The sequence below is a fragment of the Salvia hispanica genome, chromosome 2 (assembly GCF_029641045.1).
Source record: "Salvia hispanica isolate PSC_SH4W2 chromosome 2, Shi_PSC_v1, whole genome shotgun sequence".
Classification (NCBI taxonomy): Eukaryota; Viridiplantae; Streptophyta; class Magnoliopsida; order Lamiales; family Lamiaceae; genus Salvia; species Salvia hispanica.
Window position 1 is genome coordinate 32,993,556 of NC_142693.1, and position 12,119 is coordinate 33,005,674.

Sequence of the window (12,119 nt, forward strand, 5' to 3'; positions counted from 1 at the left end):
CTCCAACCAGTAAGAGCACTAGTGAGAATGGCCGACCAAGGTGAAGACAACCCCGAGCTCGCGACGCTTATTGCGCATGCTGACGGAGATCCCCCGCAAGCCATAGTGGTCGCCCCAGGCAAGACAGCCTGTGATGTGAAACCCCACGTTATTGCAATCCTACCAACATACTGTGGGAAGTGTTTCGAGGGACCCTACGAATTCTTAAATGAGTTCTGCAAAATCTGTAAGGCGCAGAGGCGGCCAGCAGGAGCAAGCGAGGATGACTACAGGATTTGCAATTTGCAATTTGCAATTTAGTTCTTTAGTCACATGACTAATGGATAACAATTTATGGGATAATGACGGAACAAAAAGACAGTTAGATAGGCTTAATTAGGGTTGGGGAAATATTAATTTTTCCCGCCCCCTGGACTTGCGCTAGGTATCCACTGGCTGTTTGGACATAGGATTTGAGAGATTTTGAAATGGCTAGGAAGTCTGAAGCATCAAATGACATTGTGTCGGTTGCTCCGCAATCAAATATCCACTGGGTATCTTTTGTATTTGATTGGGTTATAGAGGAACATGCAAGGGGTTCAAAGGAAATTTTACAAGGTATGGAGGGCTGAATGTCGATATTTTCTAACTATTGTGGTCCGATTTGTAGAGTTTTGCCAGTTTTGGGGTTATTTTGATATTTTGGAGGTTTGGGGTGGATTTTGAGTCTTTTGTGAAGCATAGGGTTGAAAATGGAAGGTATGCTGTTGCTGGGGTATATTTTCGGATAACTGGGAGTTTGGGGGATCGATTTCGAATATGGGAGAAGTAGAGGTGTTTAAAACAAAATGCTGCCCCATTTCTTCCCCAACCCTAGCCGTCACCCCCATCCCCTTCGAAACACTAGCGCCGACATTCCCACCGGTGGGCACCTCAGCCGCCGTCGTTTGGCTTCCGGCGATGTTAATTTCCGGTCTATTACCTTCAGACCGTGCTCTAGCCACCGATTCTCGGTGTAGGTAGCTCGCTCCCCAATGGCCATGGCTGCCCGGCCTCCACCTCCTCCCCGATTCGAACTTCGATTTGCCCTTGCCTTCTTCATATCTTCCCACCATTCGGGATATCCATGGATTAAGAAGCAAGTTTCCTTGGTATGCTTCTTTCCCCCACAATGCGTACATGTGAGTTTACTCTTGTCTTCTTCCTTGCGATTAGACTGGAATTTGGGTTGATTGAAGCCCCTGTGTCTGTCTACCGCACTGAGACCGATTCCGATTTCAGAATCCTTTGTTTCGGTCTTGGATGACCGGATTCCGGCGTTGACAACTTCTCGCCTCACGATCCCATAAGCTGTTCTAACATCTGGGAACGGGTCCTTGTTTAGAATTTCTCTCTTGATTGGATCGTACTTGTCGTCGAGAGCCCACAAGAACTGGTAGACTCTGTGTCTTTGAGTGTTTAAATTGTATTTTTTTATGCTTGCGGGATCATCCATGGGATTGGGGTCGCGGCTGTCTATGGATAGCCATAGGTCTTGGAATTTATTCCATAGTGCCTCCAATGCCATCCCTCCTTGCTTCATTCCATATGCTTGTCTGTGCAGGTCCGATACTTGGAATGGATCTACTCCGCTGCCATACGTGATTGCCAGACCTTCCCATAGGTCTTTGGCCGTTTCGTATTGAGAAACTTGGTTTACGAGAGACGGCTCGATGTTGTTGATGATCCAATTGAAACAACAATGGTCGTGTTGCTGCCACTTAGGGTAGATCGGATCAGTTGGAGAGGGAGGGTCTAAAACTCTTGTGATGTGAGATGTCAGGCACTTCCCTCCGATGGCCCTTCCCATCATTCTCGCCCATAGAGGACAATTGTCCCCGTCGAGCCTTGTGAGGAGTTTGATCTCTCCCAACGATTCTGGTTGGGGTTCATCTTGTGGCTGTTGTTTTGGAGGCTTGTGAGACATACTTAGTCTCAAAAGTTCTGCGAATTGATCAGCAGAAAGGGTTACAGGGGTGTTTGAGATTGGGTTTTTTTCGGATTCAGAGTCAGATTCTGACATCTTGATTTGTGGCTGTTTTGCAGGTTTCAAAAGGTCGGGGAAGGTATCGAGACTATGATGATAATTTTCTGAGTCTCAAGCCCGGATTAACCTGCTCTGATACCATCTTAAAGATGGTAATCAAGAGAGGCGATATTAATCATCTTGCTAGGCATAAGAACACAGAGAGAATTGGGAATAGAAGATCGTTTATTTTTCTATGATATATTTTCAAAGTTTACAACCTCTAATTATATAGGGAAGATTGATTCCTATCTATGGAAAGATACCTCAATTAATTACAATATTCTCTACATAATTTTAGTCAATCAATTATCCCCACAATCTTCTCACAATCTTCTCTTTCTTTTGCAGATATCTCGGTTGATATCTTTTGACAACAGTAACGTGTAAACCATTTTACTATTGTTAATCGTTTTGAAATTAATTTCTTCTTTACTGTCGATTTCAAATTGATATCTTATTCATTATCGTTTTCAAAGACAAAATGATAATACTATGGACGGCTAAGTGGAAAATACTAATCGTTTAACGTGTGTCACAAGTTGGAATGTCGAATAGTAATCACACAGAATCAATTTAAATTTATTTCTCAACAAAACAAAATAACATTGAAAGGTCGGGGTTTTGCACGCGTGTCGTAGGCATGTGTCTCTTCCTATTCAACAATATTTATAAGTTCTCACTTTTCAAAATACTATTAATTAGCATATGGTTAGTTAGGGTGTCGAACCCACGAGGAACAGTAGCATCCAGTGGCGAAGCCAGGAATTTTATATTGGGGGGCCCGAGTTCTAAGTATTTTTTAGTGTCGGTATGGCCATAAATTGTTGCAACATGGGCAATGGAGAGCTGCTAGAGATATAGAAGAATAATGAGAGGAAAAAAAATAGAGATACGTAATAGAAACTAGATATAGATATGTTGGTTATCGTTAGAAAATAAAGTGCAAATAAATAAAAAAATAAGATTAAAAATCGGATATATGAAAATAAGTGAGTAGCAGTCCGGGTAAAACTCTTCGACATAAAAGTATTAGAAATAAAACAAAGACTCATATGAATATAATTCATGTCAAAATCTCAAATGCTTCTCCCCAAAACTCTTTAGGCAGACCTGAAGAAAACAACATACATCTGACCTTCTCCAACAAAGTGCGGTTCATTCTCTCCACCACTCCATTTTGTTGTGGATTCCCAGGCACAGTTCTATGCCTTTGTATGCCATTCTCCTTGCAGAACTTCTCAAAGTCCTTGGATAAGAACTCTAATCCGTTATCAGTTCTCAAGCACTTAAGCATGGTGCCCCTTTTCAACTTCATTTCGACACACCATTCTCTGAATCTTACAAAGGCTTCAGACTTTTCCTTGAGAATGAAAACCCAAACCTTCCTGGAGAAATAATCTATTATAGACATGAAATACTTTCCACCTCCCATAGTTGCTGGATTTGCAGGCCCCCATAGATCACAGTGAGCATAATCCATAACTGCCTTAGAAGTGTGCTTCCCAGTTTTGAATGGAAATTTCTTGCTTTTGCCTAAGACACAGTGTTCACATTTCTCAAACTTCTGGATACATCAGCAGCCACAACTCCCTTCTTAACTAGCTCTCTAAAACCAACTTCTCCAATGTGTCCTAGCTTATTGTGCCAGACCATAGCATCTTGCTTCTCTGCAAAATTCAAGGAGCCCACAACTGTATCTACAACAAGATAATACATGCTATTTTTTCTTTCTGCCATCATAACATCATTACCACCAAAAGATATCTACATTAAGCCCTTCTCAGAACAGAACCTATATCCTTTTGACTCCAGAACACCAAGGGAAATTAGGTTCCTTTTGATTTCTGGTATGAATCTGACTTGGGTAAGAATCTTTACTAATCCATCATGCACCTTTAACCTGATGTCTCCAATGCCCTCAACATAGCAGATCTGATTATTGCCCAACATCACTGATCCTTGAGAGGTTACAAAATTCTCAAACCAACTCCTGTTTGAGCAGATATGAACGGAGCATCCTGAGTCCATGATCCAGGATCTCTCAATCCCCTTTTCAGTCACATTCATGACTTGGGCAATCTAGATCTCCTTTGCAACATCAGCTTGGTTTTGAATCCCCCCTTCCTCATTTTGCTTTCTTTTCCATGAATAACAATCTTTCTTGAGGTGTCCGGGCTTCTTGCAATAGTGGAAGATTCTTGTCTCTTTACCTTCACCCTCCTTTTGCTTCTGATTCTGAAACTTCTGACCACCATTGGGGTTGAATTTCTTTTTCTTCCCCTTGAATTTTCCAACGTTCAAAACCTGACTGCTGGATTCTTGACCCGAGGAATTCTTTCTCAACTCCTTAGATCTCAAAGCACACTGTACCTCCTCAAGGGTGATGGTTTTTTCCCTACCATAGAGCATCGTATCTCGCATATCATCATAGCTCTTTGGCAACACATTGAGTAATAGGATTGCCTTATCCTCATCTTCAAGTTTCACATCAATATTCTCTAAATCATCTACTGCCTTATTGAAATCAGTCAATTGCTCACTTATACTCCTATCTTCATGAAATTTGTAAGAGTACAGCCTTTGCTTCATGAATAGGCGATTTGCTAGAGACTTAGTCATGTAAAGAGATTCAAGTTTTTTGCCAAATACCTGCTGCGGTTGTTTCTCTGGCTACATCTCGCAGCACATTATCGGCCAGACAGAGAATAATCAAGCTGTGTGCCTTTTCCATGATTTCTTGCTTCTTGTTTTTTTCCTTCTCATCAAGCACTTGATGTCTTGATAGCATCTCCTAGACCTTGCTGAATGAGAATAGCCCGCATCTTGATGCGCCATAGCCCAAAGTCATTCTTACCAGAGAACTTTTCTGTATCATATCTTGTTGTAGCCATTCTTCGAACAGATGGCGTGTAGAAAGAAAACAGCCCCAAAACCAGAGAAAAACAATTGTAATCGCCCAAGCTCTCTTCTTCAATTCCCACCGGACGGCGCCACTTGTTATAAACGGAGGTTGATGATCGATCAAGCAAGAAAGTAAATCGACAAGAGAACTTTACGTAGTTCGGCGTAAGCCTACATCCCCGGACAGGAGAAAGGATTTCGCAATTTTGATCTGAAATTACAACGCACAAACACTCAAGAATCACACTATACAAGATCTAACTCTCTTCTTCCTCACTGAATTGGAATAGTTACTGTAAGCGTTTCTTCCCCTCTCGATGATCTAATGTGTGTTGATTTCTCTAACTGAAATAAGCTGCTCTTCTTGTTCGTATTTATGTGTTCCCTCGCCTGGATCACATCCGCACAAATGAGCCCACTCTATTCAACGGCCCAGATCAATTCAAGATTATATTTAACACAATTTCACATAGAAATCGAAGGGATCTAATTAATTACAAAGATTGCTAGAGCGGTAAATAATCCAAAGACTAGGCATTAAATTATGAATAACCAAAAAGATACCATGGTGTTACAAACATATGATTGCCAAATAAAGTTGTGGATACATTCATTTTATTTGATATGTTTGTTACAAACATATGATTGTCAAATAAAGTTTTGGATACATTCATTTTATTTGATATGTTCTTGTTTATCTAATTAGGTGTAAATTTTGTTTGATATGTTCTTGTTTATCTAATTAGGTAAATTTTTGGCATACAGTATACAAATTCATTTATTTTAGATTTATAGAGAAAAAGAGTGTTAGACAAAACTATTGCACAAGTAGAATAAATCGATTTGTTTAAAAGGGGATTAGAACCTGGGACACAGAAGAAGGATTATAAAACAGTAGGACATAAAACAAGAAAAATATATCAGTGTGTAAAAGAGGAGAATTGAACCTGGGACACTAAAATTAGAGGCCTGGGAGCAAACCAACTGCGCTAGCTGAGATTTTCTCTATTTAAATAAGATATATATACTAATAATACTTTAGCTGGGGGGCCAGTGGCCCCCAAGCCCCATAGTGGCTTCGTCACTGGTAGCATCAGTTATGTATTTCTACACTTAAAAAGGTTTTGGAGATGCCTCCATGCTCTAAATTAGGGGTGGGAATTGAACTACAAAATGTAAACAAGACTTAAACTAAGATTGGAAACTAAAAGTGAAAATAACATGCAGGTAAAAGAAAGCATTTAAACTGGAACATAGACTGAACAAGTTGATAAACTGGGCAATTTCGCAGGAAAATAAAAGCAGTAGCGAGAAAGTTACAACACTTAGCAAAACATGAACTTTCGGGAATAAAAAGAACATAAGGGAAGAGACCAACTATGTCATGAAATTTAATAAGTAAAAGAAGCAACAAGAACTAAGAAGAAAGCTAGGGAGGCTAATTTACTAGGAAAGTGACATCTAAAAGGTGGGATTAAAAATCCTAAACTAATGTGATTAAAAGTTGAAAATGAGAAGGAGGAAAGAGAGTTATAAATCTGATCCTAAAAGACATATTAGATGGGAGAGCTAAAAGGTGAAAGGTGATGGTACTTGTGTTCCCTTAAGGCTATTGTCCAATTGTTAAAACTAGTGGGTAAAAGTTTCTAACTAATGGATCTTTAACTTAACTCCTAAAAGCTAATCATGGCTCCTAATTCTACACTTACATAATTAAAAATACAAAGGAAAACACAAAATCATCAATTAAACTACCTAAACATGCATTGAAACTACCAAATGAAAAGCTGAAACTTAAAGACTCATTGAAGAAGAAAAAGAGAGCTGCATAACACATAAACATGATGAAAGAACACTCAAGAACTGAGCTCATCGAAATTATACGAAAATGACACCCGACGAGGCGCCGAAAACACACAACACCATGACTAATTTTTTCAAAACTTCTCCAACTCTTTCTCCACGTTTTGAACTATAAACTAACTAAGAAAATATTTGAGAAATTGATTTAAAAAGCTTGGAAAGAAATTTTAACCAAAAAAGAACATAACAAACACTAGAACTAATCAACAAGCTAAAAACTGAAAATAAACAAGAGCTAAACTTTAAAGCACATTAAATACACAAATACTTAGAGAAATTACTACTTGAAATGAGATTTTAAAACAAGAACAACAACAATAACTAAGAGTGAGATTGATGCAAAAGAACTCCAAAAGTTAAGAACAAGCAACTAGAGAAAATAAACACTACTACTAAATTACTACTACTTCAACCCATTGTAAACAATGATCGTGGCAGCCTTGAAGTTGAAATCTCTCTTCTTAAGAGAGAAAAGTTTCCTAGAGAGAAAGTTAACTAAACTAAACAAGTGATAAAGTGATTAGTGGTTCTTGGAAAGTTAAGGTTTTTTAATACATATATCCAATAAAAGATATTCCCCTTCTTTTTAACTCTCCAAGGGAAGATATGGGCGTGTGTAGCAAGTGAGAGTTGTCCTTGATAAGTGTGTGAAAGTGGCATTAATCATTTTCCCGTCGGGTTCAAACTGGCCAGTCCAACAACTTGGGCAGTTTGGGTCTTCTTTGCTTTCTTCCTTCACTTTCTTCCATTTCATGACATTTTGCCCTCTTTCTTGCATGTTTTCCTTTTCATGCCTTCATTAAGCAGTTTTCCAACTTAATCCTCCATTCCCTGCTAAATAGCATTTTTTCATGCAAATATTCAACATATAGTGCAAATAGTGATCAATTCCGAGTGACGAAAACTAGCCTATCAAACATACTGTACTCCTTTACAAGGGTTAAAACCATAATACGAATAATTAGAAAATATGCAAGTAATATGTAAATGCAACTTGCATTTAGTTACTATCATTTCCGTTCAAAAAAAATAGACAAAGTTGTGAATGACACGAGTTTTAATGCGTAATTAGTAAAGTAAAAGAGAGGGAGGAAAAATGAGGTGAAAATAGTGTTAATGAATAGTGGATCTACATTTAAAATGAAATGTAGGGTTAGTATTTATTTAAAATTTTCTATATTTAGAATTGGTCTAATTTTTTTTGGATCCAAAATAGTAAAACTAGCTTTTTTTTTTTTTTGGTCGGAGACGGGAGTAGTACAAAACAAGTGCTACAATTTCCTAATGAAGATGATTAACTGAAAGAGGATGAAAATGAAACTATACATTTTTGGTGTAATTGTTGAAATGTTGTTGTTGCAAATTAAGCCTTTTTTATAATATCTTGTTTAATGTCCATTGCACTTATATACGGTGTTAATGCTGCAGCAAAGAACTCTGACAATGTTTAATGGCCAGTTTCAGTTAATTTTCTGCACAATTACTTCCCCACTTCTGTGTTCTACTTTACACTTGCTTTATGCATAATCAACTTCCTGTTTAATTTTGGTCAAACTTTATATGAGGTCTTCAGTTTCTTTTCCTATACTTTTAATAAGTTTCATAACATTATTTATAGTAATATTGACACTATAGTCCTTTTGTCCGCTAATAAATATCTTATTTTTAGAATATAAATTCTATTTTTACAAATTATGGTTAAAATGAAACTAAAAAATGTAATGAATAACTGAATAAAATGAAAAAATGAAATATGTATAGGCAGACAAAACAGGTACTCCTTTCGTTCTATAGAATATGTTATACTGTTTTGTCATCCATGTCATGAAAATAGTTCATATTGATTTATTACAAATTTTTTTCTCCTCTTTTACTTTATGGTTTATGGGCCCCGCTATCCACTATATAATTTCAACTACTTTTTCTCATTTTCTCTTATTTTTTAACAATTACGCATTAAAACCCGTTGTGTTAAATATGAAACATTTGATTTTTAATACTGAGAGAGAGAAATCTTGTGATGTTTTTTTTTTAAGAAATCTTGTGATGTTAGAGAGTGGAAACTTTCCTTTCAGCCAACCAATAGTAAGAAGTAAAGAATCAAGCTTGTTAAGACTGTCCACAGCAACATTAGTTTGATATTGTCCGCTTTGGGTCAAGTCCGCACGGATTTTTTTTGGATCACTCCCAAAAGGCTTTAAACTAATTAGGGTTGGACATGAATTATATGCACCTTCCAACTTCCCTCCCTCAATCGATGTGGGATGGGTTGGTAAACCAACAAACCTCCCCTCAAACCGAGACCACATCGGGAACGCGATCGACACAAACATGGGTCGTTCAGGCCCTGGCCCCTAGGTCATCCATGGCCCGACTCTAACCCGAGTCTTTCAGGACCCGACCCTTACCGAGGCTCATCCAGGCACGACCCAAGCCCACTTAGGCTCTGATACCACTTGTTAGGATCGTTTGTAACCCAACAAACCTCCCTCAAACCGAGACCACATCGAGGACTTGGTCGACACAAACATGGGTCGTTCCAGCCCTGGCCCCTAGGTCATCCAGGGCTCGACTCTAACTCGAGTCTTTCAGGACCCGACCCAAGCCCACTTGTGCTCTGATACCACTTGTTAGGATCGTCGACTGCAAGATTAGTTTGATATTGTGAGCTTTGGGTCAAGCCTGCACGGATTTGTTTTTGGGTCATTCCCAAAAGACCTCATACTAATTGGGGTTGGATAAGAATTATATACACCTTCCAACTTCCCTCCCTCAACCGATGTGGGATGAGATTGTAACCCAACAGAAAGTAGAGAAACAAAGGTCATAAAGAATGGTGAGTGAAGAAGTAAAGAATCAAGAACGTTGCATCAAAAGGAGATGTAACAACACTTGTACATCTCCTTGAAGAGCATCCATATCTTGTTCATGGAGTCTTATTTCCATGTTCAAGAAATCTTCTACACATAGCAGCAATGCATGGACAAACATCCATTGTTGAACAAGTGTTGAAGATTAATCCGCAGCTAGCACGCATTTCAGACTCTCAAGAATCATCGCCTCTCCACCTCGCAGCAACAGGAGGGCACATCGAGATTGCCTCAACATTGCTGTCGGTAGCCCCGGAGATGTGCTGGTGGCGCGACAAACAAGGCATGAATCCAATTCATGTGGCAGCCATGAATGGGCATGTGGAGATTCTAGAAATTCTCCTTCTAGAGAGTTCTATGCCTGCGATGGAGAGACTGCATCGTGGACAGACTGTGCTGCATTTGTGTGTGAAACATGCTCAGCTTAGGGCGTTGAAGGTTTTGGTGGAGAAGTTGGGAGAGCTTGTGTGTGTAAAGGATGATGATGGTGATACATTATTGCATTTGGCTGCAAGGTGCGGTAAACTTGAGGTCATTATACACCAAATCTTTCCTTTTTGTTCAATTCATTATTTGTTGTTTTAGAAACTAAACTAGGTAGCTTATTGAAAAATAGATTTAACTTTAATAATGATATCTCAATCTTTTGATTCATAGTCGGTTCATATATTAAATCAACAAATTTCAGACTATAGAATACTTGGTGGAAAAGAAAGCCCTAAAGCTTCGAACAACAAACGCCATGGGCAAAACTGCCCTCCAAATCTTGATCGAAAGTCCTCCAACCACCGTCAACTACTTAAAGATGAAAAGGCTCTTAACAGATGTTTCACTTTTCATGGTGATCCCCGAGATGAGAAGCACCATAATGGTGGTGGCAGTCCTGATCGCCACAATGGCCTTCCAGTCGGCCATCAATCCCCCGGGCGGAGTATGGAGTGAAGATGACGACAAGTCCTCTCACAAAGCCGGCGAGGCTGTGATGGAGTCCACCCATCCCGATGCATACCTGAACATTATGTTTGCCAACTTGATGGCCTTCATATGATGCCTCATCGGGATGTTCTTCTTCAGCATCAAGATCCAGCATGCCGTTTACCCACTTATCTTCATATCATTGTCCATGACCACCATGGGTACGGCGCTGATAGCTATCATGATCACCTTCTCAGAGTCGATCAAAGCGATCACTCCAGATGAGCTTATGATATCCAAACGAAACTATACTATGCTGGTGTTAATGATGCTGATGATCATACTCGGAATGATCCCGGGATGTTTTGTTGGTGTGAAGCATGTGTATCGTTGGTGGCTCATTAATTAAGAAGAGGCAGCAGGTACATCTTGCTGCTTAAACTTAATATAGATAATAAATAATTTAATGAAAAAATGGATTGTTATTTGTACTCCTTCCGTTCTAATAAATATGAAATGTTTGCTTTTTAGCATATGGTTTTATGTAATGTTGTTTTGTTAGTTAAAGAAGAGAGAGTAAAGGAGAGATAAAATTATTTCTATTTTAGGAAATATTTCATTTTTAATGAGACAACAAAAAAAAAACGTTTAATTTTTAATGGGACAGATGGAGTAGTAAAGAGCAATTACATAATAAACTATGATACAAAGAAAAATAAAAAAATTATAAAAATAGAAAGATATAACCCCTCCCTCCCTACTAAGTTGAGGCAAACATTGCACGGAGATTAAGAAATTGTGTTGAAAAGTAAGAAATAGTAATCAAGTAAGAGAAATAATGATAAAGTAAAGTAAGTGATGAATAAAGTAATAGTGATTGAATTTTTTTGTTTTAAAAAGGATGACCCAACTTAGTTGAAACATCCCGAAAAGGAATATGATTCAACTTAGTTGAGACGGAGAGAGTATAACATAATACAAAAAATAGAAAAAATAAAGAAAAAAAATATAATTAAAAAAGGTAAAAGATATAAATATAATACGGAGAAAGAAAATAGTAAAATAAATAGGAACTAACATATGAAAGGAAGGTTCTAAATCGAGTATGATTTATATTGGCCTCAAGTTTTTGTCCAAAACAAATTTATGAAAAGAGCCTAATCTATGAATCGGCCCAATTCTTGGATTGCCAAAATAAATTTGAATAACGTCTCAAAAACCGTTGCAAACATTTTTTTAAACTATTGCAACTGTATTTTGACATCAGCTAAATGAACCTTTATCTTTAATCTAATTTTGATTTTGGCACCTTTTTTTAAAATTTGTAGCAAAATAGACACTTATAAATCTTTCAAATGATATGAAAAATGATGTGGCGTGTTTTTGTTCACGACGGCAGAAAAAAACAGTCGTTACGTCATAAAGTCACTATTAAAATAAGTGTCTTAACAAGTGATGATAAGGGTAAGAGTTTGAGTTAATAGTTAATACTCCCTCCGTCCAAAGGAAGATGACCCCTAGGG

The 12,119-nt window shown here is 38.1% G+C and overlaps 1 protein-coding gene and 1 long non-coding RNA gene across 2 annotated transcripts; both read left to right on the forward strand.

Moving 5' to 3' along the window:
• The first annotated feature begins 863 nt into the window (after positions 1 to 863).
• On the forward strand, positions 864 to 2,241 carry LOC148932211 (uncharacterized). The gene is made up of 3 exons (XR_016135633.1): positions 864 to 1,160; positions 1,261 to 1,414; positions 1,583 to 2,241. It is a non-coding gene; the product is annotated as an uncharacterized LOC148932211 (long non-coding RNA).
• Positions 2,242 to 9,663: 7,422 nt separating this feature from the next.
• LOC125193000 (uncharacterized) lies at positions 9,664 to 10,729 on the forward strand (the record flags this gene model as incomplete). The annotated part of the gene is made up of 2 exons (XM_048090702.2): positions 9,664 to 10,212; positions 10,370 to 10,729. Coding segments are annotated over 2 exons (909 nt in total), but the record flags the coding sequence as incomplete, so codon positions are not given.
• Positions 10,730 to 12,119: the final 1,390 nt, after the last annotated feature.